The following is a 12,838-nucleotide window of genomic DNA, read 5'->3' as shown; positions in this document are numbered from 1 at the left end:
AGCAGTTCCTTTGGCGTCCCCAGCACTCTGAGCTCCATAGCACTGGTTCCCATGGGTCTTCATGAAGCCCCTCTGTCCCCTCCTTGCCCCACTCCCACACACAGTTCAGCTCAGGCCCCTCCCACCTGCTCCTGTCAGTCAGTCATGAGCCCCAGATCCTTCCCACACAGTCCACTGCACACATCCCTCCCCGTGCCGCTCTCCTGCCCCCAACCCTCCTCCTGCCCACTGCCAGGGCCCTAAGGACTAGCTAGGGCTCAACCTCTCTGCAAGGGACAGTGCACAGACAGAGAGCCTTTCTTCTTTCTCCCCACTAAAGCCCACTTAGAGTGCTCAGGAATTATTTAAAGCATCCTGCAGGGAGTCCTCTGAGAGACAAAGCAGCCCTTTGTCATGCAGATGATCACACCTCAATTCTGTTCTGTAATTCGGGTTTAAAAATCAGTTCTCTCTTCGCACTGAAATACACCTCCTGCCTGCTGCTGCTCTGCCCCCAACACACACACACACACACACACACACACCACACTGACTGGCCCTTCAGCACATGGGGGCCCGTGTGCCCTGAGCTCTGCACAAGGTTGGCTCTTGGGCCCTGTTAAGGCTCCTCACTCCGGAGACCCCTAAGGACCCATTACTTCCTTGTCGAGTTTCTCCAATTAACCCTTCTGACCTCATCACTTCCGTCCTCCATAGAATCCCAGAACCGGGCTACTTAAAGAGACCACGGAGACTACCTCCTCCAACGGCTTCATTTCATAGATGAGAAAATAGGCCCAGAGATGGGGAGTAGCTTGTCCTGGGTCAGACACCTGGTTAGTGGGGGGACTTTGGTTCTCAGGTCTTCAATCCTTGTGTTGCTGACCCACATTGGTCACTGTGCTGTGTGCGTGTCCCTTAACGGGGAGAGAGATTAAAGCCTTTCCGCTCTGTAGTTCTGAATATATGCATGGTAGAATGTGGGACCATGGGAAAAAGTCATAGCACTGCCTGGTCCAATGTGCAGTTGGGGAACCTTTGAGGGTGCTCTGAATTTGAGGGGTGGGGTGGGGGTGGCTGGGTTGTGCAGAATGAAGCTTTTCTGCCTTAGCCCTGTTTTATACTCCCTAGGGCATACACAGGGTCTGCCATTGTTGAGAGCCTCCAGGTGGCGATGCCAGGTCTCCACATTGGCTTTATCAGGGCATCAGTTCCACAGCAAGGCTCTCAGGGGGTGGCCACGGCCTCCCAGCCCTGCCTGATGTACAGGTGCCCAGGGGTGCTCGGGGAGACTCACGTTCCGTCTTCATTGCTCCTGTAGAACACCAAGAAAGGGTCAGATTTCCCGAAGAAATCTTTCTTATCCAGCTTGTTGGCACAGAACTGCATTGTGGCCACATCCTGGAAAGGAGGGAAGCACGGGGTGGTGAGGCAGGAGGATTCCAGGGACCAGCAAGGGCAGATAGGGTAGCATTGTTAAGTACACCTGGTACAAGCCTCCTACAAGGGTTACCTGTGGGACATAGGAGCAACTTCACCAGCAGTCAGCAATGCATACACAGGTCTACAGGACCTGCCTGAAGAAGCAGATGGATCTGAAGCTGCCCTGGGTTCAAATCCTACCTCTACCACTTTGGAGCTGTGTGACTCCAAGGAGAGCAGGTAACCTCTCAGAGCCTGTGGGGTTCATGGGTGACAGTGGGGAGCACAGGTGGTCAAGTGTGTGAGGTGTTCAGAGTGTAATCCCTTCTGGTGCTCACCATGGTGATGGGGCAACTAATGGCCATTCTGGGCATGGCCTGCTGACCCCGAAGCCTGGTACTGACCAAGACGCCCCATGCTCTCATGGTCCTGCATGGTTCTTAGAGGACACCTGAGGTTCCGTGTTCCCTTCCACTAACTACAGTGTGTCTACCCAACGCTTTGAGGAGGATGGGACAGGGATCAAAATCAGGGGCCAGAGGCTCTGAGTGGAGGATGGAAGGGGTATGGGGGAGGGGCTTGGGGACAAGGGGAGGCTTACCAAGCTCAAGAAGCAGAGCTAATTTTGATCCCCAGTCAGCTCCCTGCCCCACTGCCCTGACATCTGCAAAGAGGCAGTCAGTCAGACTCTCTGAGGGGGATCTTGCCCAGCCGACTCTCTCTCAGGTTCCGACCCTCAGGCTCTGCCCCTCAGACCCCGTCCCCTTTGCCTCCATCCTTCTCAGGCTCAGACCCCGCCACTACCCCTCAGGACACCAGCCACCTCCACACCCTTCTTGGCTGTGCCCTCTAAGCACTCCACCCCTTCAGGCTCCTGCTCCCCCCCCCCCCCACTGTAGAGGACCCAGGCAGGGCGTAGCCAATCAACGTAAGTCTTTTCACCTAGCCCTGTGTAGCCTCCGCAGTGAAAACCTCTGGGCTGCCTGAAGACCCTCGGGTTCAGCCTGCTCTTCAGGGACCTTCCCTTTTCATTTCCTCTCTTCTGGAATGACCGGTGGAGATCAAATGATGGCGGAGAGGCGGACACAGCCGCTACAAGGCTATGCCATGCACGCCAGCTAGGAGTACAGATACTGTCTGAGACAGCTCCATTCCTCCCCAGCTGTGTGACCTAGGGCAGCTCACTCCCCGCCTCTGTGCTCAGTGTCCCCATCTCTAAAACAGGGGCAATGGCAGTATCTGCCTCATAAGATTGAGAGGATAAAGTGTGCTCCGGGGAACACAAGGTTCAGATCGGCATACGTGGAGCACAGGAGATGCTGTGTGTGGTCTACCATTTCTCTCCATTCCCTCACCTCCCCCACCTTGTGCGTCTTCCCACTCGGCCATGGGATGTCAGCACAAACAGAGCTATCCGTTCCACCACTCAACAGTGAACAGCCACTTTGCCTTTGTCGGTTTTTTCCTAAGCAAGAAAGCTGGGGATGGAAAGTGGCAAACCTAAGATGGCATAAGATGGTATAAGCTGGCAGCTAGAGATGAGGGAAACAGATATTCAAACACCCCGGAGTCTAGCCTCACCTGCACCCTGGTTGCCTGCTGACCAACAGCAAACTGCCTCTCACCAGACTTACTTCCCTGCTTTTTGTATGGTAGACTGACTTCAGCAGGCTGTGGTGGCACAAGCTTGTGATGCTAACACTTTGGAGGCTGAGACAGGAAGATGATGAAGGCTGGGCTAGCCTTGGCTACACAAGATTATCTGGTGTCTGTGGTATCTGGGCCTGTACACCGGGAAGGAAGAGCCTGCTGCACACAGCCACTGGTACAGGAGGGCCCTCATCCTCACCCACTCGAGGGGAGGAGACTAGGAACCTTGTGGGATCCAGGATGCTACTGGAGCTTCCAAAAAGCCCCAGAGTTTCTGGCCCAGAACAAGGGCACCGGGGACTAACCAAGCACTCCCTAGACGTCGGGTGCCACCTGGACCCTTCACCTTTCCAACCTCCACTTGAAAAACTCCTGTTTTCTCACTTTCCAGAGGAGGAGAAAGAGGAGGAGAAAAAGAAGGAGGAGGAGGAGGAGAAGGAAGAAGAAGAGGAGGAGGAGGAAGGGGAGGAGGAGGAAGAGGAGGAGGAGGAGGAGGGGAGGAGAGGAAGTTAACCCATCTGTCCCATGCTGCACAGGGTACAGCCTAAACTGACTTCAGGGCTTGCTTTAATTGACCCACCCAGAAAACTTCTCAAAGGCACCAGGATACCGGTGACAAAATAAGGAAATTCCAGGGACGCTGTCCGGCCTAAGCAATGGAGCCTGGGTAACTGCAAAGCTGGCATTGATGTCTTCCCACAGTGGCTTCAGGGGACCAGAGTCAGCCCAGGGAAGCCATGGGGACAGCTCCTTTGAGACCAGGGAGATCAGAGGCTCAGTCCTGGCTCTATAGGGCCTCGTGGCATTCTCACCTAAGAGAGCACAGAAACCTCTCATGCAATAAACTCAGGCTGACCTTAAACCAAGCACACATGGGAAATAGCCCAACAGCAGAGCCAGGCAGCAAAGGCTTTTAGTACCTTTTGATGAAACTTTAGTGGGTCTAGCCAGAGCAGGTAGGGGGCAGAAAGTTTAAGTCCAAAGTAAATACAATGGGAGTATGTCTTGGGGTGCGTGGTGCTCGGGGTTCGCGGTGCTTGCCCAGCAGGCATACGGTCCTGGGTTTATTCCCGGTATACCGTTTACAGAGTGTCACCTACTTTAGTATATGAAACTGTCATATGTCTATGAAAGTGATGATATAACAAAGCAGAATGTAATGTGCCCACTGACTTGACTTTTTTTAAGGGGTGCGCGTGTGTGTATATGTATGTATGTGTGTGTGCACGTGCATGTGCGTGTGCATGTGTGTGTATGCATATGTGTGAATGTGCGCATACATATGTGTGTGAGCATGTGTGCATGTGTGTGCATATTGTATACTGTGTGTGGCATATGTGTATGTGTGTCTGTGTGTGTACACATGTGTGTGAATGTGGGCATGTCATGGAAGGCAGAGGGCAACACATGTATGTGTGCCTGTGTGTGTGTGCATGTGCATGGGTGTGTGCATGTGTGTGTGTGCATGTGTGTGTACCTATGTATGTGTGCACATGCATGGATGTGTGTGTGTATGTGTGTGTGTGCATGGTTGTTTGCATATGTGTGTGAGTGTGTGTGTACATGAGTGAGTGTGTGTGTGTGTGAGAGAGAATCTGGGCATGCTGTAGAAGGCAGAGGGCAACCAAGGTTTTAGATGCTTCCCACTCACAGAGACAAGGTCTCTGTTCTTCACTGCCCTGCAGGTCAGGCTGGTCGGCCCCTAAGCTTCTGGTGACTGGCCTATCAGCAGCCCGTCTTGCTGTAGGAACCTGAGGACTACAGTTGCTCAGCCTGAGTGTCCAGCTCAGTGCTTCTCAAGCCTCCAAGTGCTGCAGCCCCCTAACACAGTTCCTCATGTTGCGGTGACCCCCAACCAGAAAATTATAGTTGTTCCTACTTTATAACTGTAATTTTGCCATAATGTAAATATCTGATAGGCGACAGGTGTGTGTGTCAGGACTCACAGGTTGAGAACCACAGATCCAATTCTTTTTTTGGGGTGGGGTGGGGAGGATGGTTCAAGACAGTGTATAGCCCTGGCTGTCCTGGAACTCACTCTGTAGATCAGGCTGGCCTTGAACTTAGAAATCCGCCTGCCTCTGCCTCCCAAGTGCTGGGATTAAAGGCATGTGCCACCACTGCCCGGCCTCTGCTTTCTTTAATCCTGTCAACAGTTCTATGCAGGTAGGCACTGTTCTCCTGCCTATTTTACACAGGAGGGGATGGGGAAGGGGCAACTCAGCACTCAGGAGGTAGAGGCTGGCAGATCTCTGTGAGTTCAAAGCCAGCCTAGTTTATTACATAGTGACAGCTCACAGTTCCAGACCAGGCCAGCCAGGCATTCATAGTGAGACCTTGTGACACACTCTGGATTGCACACACACACACACACACACACACACACACACACACACACACACAGGCCCGTTGAGGCTGAGCCCCTGCCACTAAGCCTAAGTTTGAACCCAGGGACCCACGTGGTGGGAGCAAATCCTGCAAGCCATCCTCAGACCTTCACGTTTGCCAGAGCATACTCATACCTATACACACACACACACACACACACAACACAAGGAAATAAAGTGTAGTAAGTAAAGAAAAGACCGAGAGGGGGCTGGAGAGATGGCTCAGAGGTTAAGAGAACTGGCTGCTCTTCCAGAGGTCCTGAGTTCAATTCCCAGCAACCACATGGTGGCTCACAGCCATCTGTAGTGGGATCTGATGCCCTCTTCTGGTATGTCTGAAGACAGTGACAGTGTACTCATATGCATAAAATAAATAAATAATTCTTAAAAAAGAAAGAGAGACAGAAGGAAGGAAAGAGAGACAGACAGAGAGAGAGAGAGAGAGAGAGAGAGAGAGAGAGAGAGAAGAAACCAAAAAGTGGAGGAACAGAGAAGGTAACACTCTTGCTGGACACCACATAGCTACAAATTTACGCCAGAGTGGTACATTACGGCTTCAGGAAAGAGTAACTGAAATTCTAAATAATGACCCCTGCTTCCCCAAGGTAAGCTTAATTATGTTCTGTAGCCTCCAATGGAGGAGGCAGAGAAGTGTGAAATCCATTTAGAAGGGCCTCTATGCAAACTAGCTAAAATGGAAAAAAAAAAAAAACAGGCTTTGAACTCCAGCTAGGTGGGAAGCTTGGCCAGGGAGTGACAGCCCATTTCCTGTCTGTGGTAGATAAGTGAGCTTACATCAGACTCATCTCCATCCCAGCCCCAACACACACACACACACACACACACACACACACACAAACCCAGGGATGGTTCCCTAGATCACACTGTGATTGCTGTACCATGCAGGACTGCTGGAAAACAAGACAGACCTTCAGAGAGGTTTCCAGCTTGTCAACAGAGCTATGTCCCTGGTGACACCCAGTGGGAAAGTCCTGGGGGGTGAGGGGTGGGAGCAGAAAGCCAAGGTCCCAGCCTGGAATGAGGGTGGAATTGAGGGTTGATGCTAAGGTGGGGCTCTCGGTTGGAGCCTGAGAGATGCTGTCATAGCCTGTGCACCATGGGAATCAGTAGCAGGGAAGATAAAACCCGCTCCTGAGATATATAATTTCCTGCAATTTCTGCCTTTCACCCTATCTTTTTTAAAAAAAACATATTAAGTTTCTCTAAAACAGCAGGATTGCTTCAATTTGCATATCCCCAAATGCTAATTGCGCTGCCTCCGGGATTCAGCAGGCAGGCTTTCTCTGCAGCAGGGCTGGCTTCCTCTGGCACTTCAAACTTTCCACCCCAGAGGTCAGGCCCAGAGGTCAGCAGGCATGGTACCTACTGTTCAGCCCTGGATAAGGAGGTAAATGTGAAACTTGAGAGACCCTCTAAGGCCCAGTAATCCAAAGTGTTTTGTTGTTGTTTTGGATTAATTTATTTATTTTATGTATGTGAGTACACTGTCTCTGTCTTCAGACACAACAGAAGAGGACATCAGATCCCATTACAGATGGTTGTGAGCCACCAAGTGGTTGCTGGGAATTGAACTCAGGACCTTAGGAAGAGCAGTCAGTGCTCTTAACCACCAAGCCATCTCTCCAGCCTAGTAATCAAATATTTTAACGTCACTTAAAAAAAAAATCACTATGAAATAAATTTGTGATAAACAACACACAAAAATGTTGAAGCCATTTTTACATATGAATCAACCAAACCACAGAAAGTCACACAGTAGCCTACCTAGAGTCACACACTTGACAGGGTCTCACAGGGCTATAGCCCTGGCTGTCTTGACTCACTGTATAGAGTCACAGAGATCTACCTGTCTCTGCCTTCCAAGTGCTGGGATTACAAGCGTGCACCACCATGCTCAGTTTTTGATTCAGAGGCTTGAATTCTCAATCAGCCTACAAGCCAACTCTGAAAGACATTTAAAAATGGATAACGGTACCATGGTGGCTTCTATTGGTCTGTTGGATTTTCCGAATTTCCCAGAATTAGCACATTGTTCCTTTTGGCCCAACGTGGGATGCCTGGTGTCGTGGAAGGCAAAGATAGGTGGATCTCTTTGACTTTAAGGCCAGTCTGGTCTACAAATCAAGTCCAGGACAGCCAGGGCTACATAGAGAAACCCTGTCTTGAAGCCACCACCCCCCATCCCAAAATTGCTTGGGGTGTGTGTGTGTCCCTGAATCTAGATTGTGTATGCGAGCATGTGAGGGTGGAAATCAGTAAAGCATTTACTACACAGACATGAAGTTCTGAATTCACATCCCAGCACCCACGGTAGATTGTTGGGCATGGTGGTTCAAGTTTGCAATCTCCAGCATTGGACAAGCAGAGATACTGGGATCCCTGGGGCTCACTGGTCAGCCAGCCTAGCCTGATGGGGAGCTTCAGGCCAGTGAGAGAGCCTGTCTGAAAATCCAAGATGCACAGCTCCTAAAAAATGACAAGCAAGGTTATCTTTTGGTCTCCACATGCAGGAAGTACGCACATGCAAGCGCGCAAATACACACACACACACACACACACACACACACACACACACTCTATCTAGGACTCTGAAACTACACCCCAGCAAGAAAGGGTGCACTGCTAAAGAGAAAAGGGGAGGGGAGGCCCCTGAGGAGGCTTTGTGCTGACAGCTATTCAGACCAGGTGGTGGTCACAGCAGCCTGGGAGATGGAGCCTTTATTGCTGCACTGACTGTGGCTGGGCCTTGGGGTCAAGGGTCAAGCTGCCTCACCATTTTTGTGGTAAGGCCAAGTTCTCAAATAATCCAATCAGCTGCATGTCTATTGATTCGATCCTTTGGAGGTGGAAAGCCTTCAGCTGACCACTCTCCCTCCCACTCTCTGTGCCTGCACATCTGGGAAGCTGACCTAAATCCACTGCTTGGGAGGAAAGAGGAGCCATTAGAATAGGCCGTGACCTGGGTAGAGCAGCGCATGCGTGTGATCCCAGGAGGAGGAGTGCTGGGAACTGCAGAGCAATCAGGGACTAAGAGAAGTTCTAGACCTGGGTAGAATGAGACAGTGCCTCAAAAAACAAACAACAAGCAAACACATCCACAGTGACTACAGGCTGCTGTGATGACCCCGTGTTACCCACTGAGTGCCAGCTGTCAAGGCTGACAAGCTGAGTTTGGTCTTCTGCCTCCACTTGGTGGAAGGAGAAAACGGACTCCTTAGGCTTGCTGTGTGATATGTACACATGTGTGTGCACACACACACAAAATAAGTGGATAGATGAAAAACAATCAAATAAGAAAATATATGGGAGCTGGAGAGAGATGTATCAGTACTTAAGAGCACTGACTGTTCTTCCAGAGGACCTGGGTTCAATTCCCAGCACCCACATGCTGGCTCACAACTGTAACTCCAAGATCTGACACTCTCACATGGATACAAATGCAGTAAAAGCACCAATGCACATAAGATAAAAAGAAAGAAAGAAAGAATATAAGGGGGCTGGAGAGATGGCTCAGTGGTTAAGAGCACTGACTGTTCTTCCAGAGGTCCTGAGTTCAAATCCCAGCAACCACATGGTGGCTCACAACCATCCGTAATGGGATCCGATGCCCTCTTCTGGTGTGTCTGAAGATAGTGACAGTGGGGCTGGTGAGATGGCTCAGTGGGTAAGAGCACCCGACTGCTCTTCCGAAGGTCCGGAGTTCAAATCCCAGCAACCACATGGTGGCTCACAACCATCCGTAACGAGATCTGGCGCCCTCTCCTGGAGTGTCTGAAGACAGCTACAGTGTACTTACAGTGTACTTAATAAATAAATAAATCTTTAAAAAAAAAAAAAAGATAGTGACAGTGTACTCATATACATATAGTAAATAAATAAATCTTTTTTAAAAAAGAATATAGGAAGGTCAATGAAGTGTTACTTAAATGTATTGAAGAAGGAGCCATATTCAATCAATGATGATGTATCCACCACACAATGAGGAATAACATTTCTAAGACTATTGACAGAAACTTATAGTCCAATATCTAGGTGCCATATTAGCTGGGTGATAGTAGTGCACACCTTTAATCTGTGCACTTGGGAAGCAGAGGCAGGAGGATCTTTGAGTTTAGCCTGGTCTACAGAGGGAATTTCAGACCAGTAAAAGCTATACAGTGAGGCCCTGTCTCAAAACCACCAAACAACTAGGTACCAAATTATACCAAACAAACAAACAAACAAAAAAAAATATATATAGCCATAAAAAGGCATCCAAATGTCAACAATAATTCTCTCTGGGTAATTTTTCTAGATTTCTCAACTTGTTGCAGAATTACATGTTATTTTTTTTTCCTTTTCATTTCCATATGTGTGTCCATGTGTATGTGTGTTCACATGCTTATGTGCTTGAGTGTGTAGAGAGGTTGAGGTTGGGAACCTTCCCCTATCATTCACCATCTTATTCTCTGGGGCAGGTGTCAATCAAACCTAGAGCTGGCTAATGTGGCTATGGTTGCTAGCTTGCTTGCTCCCTGGGGGGTGGGGGGTGGTCCACATCCCCCTTCAGAGGCTGCGATTACAGGGTTACTGTGCCCATTAAGCATCCGCGTGGATCCTTAGGACGTGAACTATGGCTCTCTTGCTTGTACAGTGAGCACTTTACCACTGAGCCATCTCCCGATGGCTAATATGGTTAACCTAATTGCGCATGCACACATATATTTAAGCATCAGAGACAGTCTTTTTGTTTTGTTTTGTTTGTATTTAACTAGGGAAAATTATTTCTGAGACTAAGAAATTATATGCTGTGTTTTAGGGAGGATTCTCATGTCTGTCTGAGCACCGACAACACTCCTTCCCTACCCTTCATGATGCCAGCATGCAGCTGTGTGTCGGAGGACCTGCGCTCCATAGCCACTTTACCACCGGGTTCCTCTTGTCTCCCTCCTTCCCTCTAATGACTGTTCTCTCCCAAAGTCTGCAGCAAGGAGAAACACTACCCTCAAGTCTCCTGAATCCCCCCCTGCTGGGAGGTCTCACAAAATCCAGCTGCCATAATGGTGCACACTTTTGATCCAAGCATTTGGGAGGCAGAGGCAGGAGGAGGACCTCTGAGTTTAAGGCCAGCCTGGTCTGCAAAGTAAATTCCAGGACTGCCAGGGTTACATATAGAAACCCTATCTTGAACCCCACTTACCATGTACCTGCTTTTCCACATGGGCCTCTGTCTCTCTCTGCTTCTCTCTGCTTCTGCTTCTCTCTGCCTCTCTGCCTCTGCCTGAGGAGCAGGGATTAGAGGTATGCCCCCACCATACTGGGCCCTGATTTTTTCTTTTTTTAAATAAAAAAGATGGCTGGTGTATAGCTTAGCGGTGGAGTGCTTGCTTAGCCTGGGCAAGGTCCTGGGTTTAATCTCTAGCAACAGGGTGTATTTGTCAACAAGTGAGCCTCAAAGTTGAAGACCTTGAAGGAATTGTCAATCTCCTCACTGGGCGTGGGGAAGTGAGGGTGACTGCAGAGCTGAGGCTCACCCTGTCTACACAAGGATCCCAAATATGCTTCCATCAAATCTGACTGTAGGAACCTTCTTGGTATTAATATTCTGATGAGCAAGGTTTTTCATTTACCTACTAAAGTAAGCCTGTCACAGGCTGGTATCCGCTCCATCCTTTGCCGTCCCTGGCCACCCACACAGGCTCCAGGCTGAAGGCAGGAAGCCCCACGCCTTGCAGACCCACTCCAGACCCCGCCTTCTCCCTTTGATCCTCCCACTGAAAGCCTGAGTTGCAAAGCTGCTCACATGTAATTATTTTAATTCAGCCAGATGCTAAGAATTAGTCTGTTCCTTGCAAGGATTCTAGGGAAAGAGAGAATTCAGCCAAAGATGTGCCAGAAGAAAAAGAAGCTGACAGCCTCTGGTGGGGGAGGCAGCCCCCAAGCCCCCCCAGTGTGGGCAAGAGCCTCAAGCAAGGAAACTGCAGTGTCCAAGGATGGGGGGGGGCAGGGAGGAGGGGGAAGAAGAGGAAGGGAGGGAAGAGGGAATCTCAGGTGGGAGGGGGTCTAAGGTGGTAAAGGAAGATGTTTACAAGCTGCTGGGAAACCACCAGAGCCAGCCCCACTAAACTTAGACACTCCACAGTGCCCTTGCTGGTGGTACTTAAAGATAAACCAAGGAGGAGGGCTTGAGCTCAGGGAAAACTGAATCGGAGCCAGCAAGCAGTTCCTGCACAGCCCCTCCTGAGCAACATCCCCATCCCCTTCATCCACAGCATCAGTTCATTAATCCAACTGCTCCACAGCCAGGGAACCCTGAGGCTCTGGGCTTAGAAGCTAGAAGAGGTAGTTGGAGCCACAAAGACTAGAGTTATCGATAGTTGTGAGCCATATTGTGGGTGCTGAGAATCAAACCCAGGTCTTCTGCAAGAGCAGCCAGTGTTCTTAACTACAGTATCATCTCTCCAGTTTCCCATGTTGATTCTTTGTTTTGTTAGGATGAGATCCCTCTATGTATTCTTGGTATCCTGAAACTTGCTATCCAGACCTTGAACTCAGAGATCCCCCTGCCTCTGCCTCTCAAGTACTGGGCTTAAAAAGGCCACCACACCTGGCTACTATGTTGATTCTAAATGTGTTCCATTGTTGTTGTTGTTGTTGTTCTCCTTCTCCTTCTCCTTCTCCGTCTCCGTCTCCGTCTCCGTCTCCGTCTCCGTCTCCGTCTCCGTCTCCGTCTCCGTCTCCGTCTCCGTCTCCGTCTCCGTCTCCGTCTCCGTCTCCGTCTCCGTCTCCGTCTCCGTCTCCGTCTCCGTCTCCGTCTCCGTCTCCGTCTCCGTCTCCGTCTCCGTCTCCGTCTCCGTCTCCGTCTCCGTCTCCGTCTCCGTCTCCGTCTCCGTCTCCGTCTCCGTCTCCCTCTCCGTCTCCCTCTCCCTCTCCCTCTCCCTCTCCCTCTCCCTCTCCCTCTCCCTCTCCCTCTCCCTCTCCCTCTCCCTCTCCCTCTCCCTCTCCCTCTCCTTCTTCTTCTTTTTGTTTTTTGTTTTTCGAGACAGGGTTTCTCTGTATAGCTCTGGCTGTCCTGGAACTCACTTTGTAGACCAGGCTGGCCTCAAACTCAGAAATCTGCCTGCCTCTGTCTCTGCCTTTGCCTTCTGAGTGCTGGGATTAAAGGCGTGTGCCACCACGCCCGGCTCACTGTTATTATTCTAAAAGGGGTTAATTATGACCTAACTTGCTCTGTCATAGTTCCTAACATGGTGGATATATAGTTTCTTTTCTTTTTTTAAAAGATTTTTATATATTATTCTATCTAAGTACACTATAGCTGTCTTCAGATACACCAGAAGAGGGCGTCAGATCTCATTATGGATGGTTGTGAGTCACCATGTGGTTGCTGGGATTTGAAC

The 12,838-nt window shown here is 50.0% G+C and overlaps 1 protein-coding gene across 2 annotated transcripts in view; it reads right to left on the bottom strand.

The window, feature by feature from the left end:
* Cpne5 (copine 5) overlaps positions 1 to 12,838 on the bottom strand; it is an 80,862-nt gene that overhangs the window by 29,383 nt on the left and 38,641 nt on the right. For both annotated transcript variants that reach the window (XM_029470852.2, XM_021149048.2), the window contains one exon: positions 1,277 to 1,380. In XM_029470852.2, coding sequence (XP_029326712.1) covers positions 1,277 to 1,380 — 104 coding nt within the window. The remainder of the gene's footprint in view (positions 1 to 1,276; positions 1,381 to 12,838) is intronic.

The sequence above is a fragment of the Mus caroli genome, unplaced genomic scaffold (genome assembly GCF_978045245.1).
Source record: "Mus caroli unplaced genomic scaffold, Mus_caroli_1 scaffold_18, whole genome shotgun sequence".
Lineage (NCBI taxonomy): Eukaryota > Metazoa > Chordata > Mammalia > Rodentia > Muridae > Mus > Mus caroli.
Note: the sequence above shows the minus strand (reverse complement) of the source record. Positions and strands in the feature narration are given on the sequence as shown.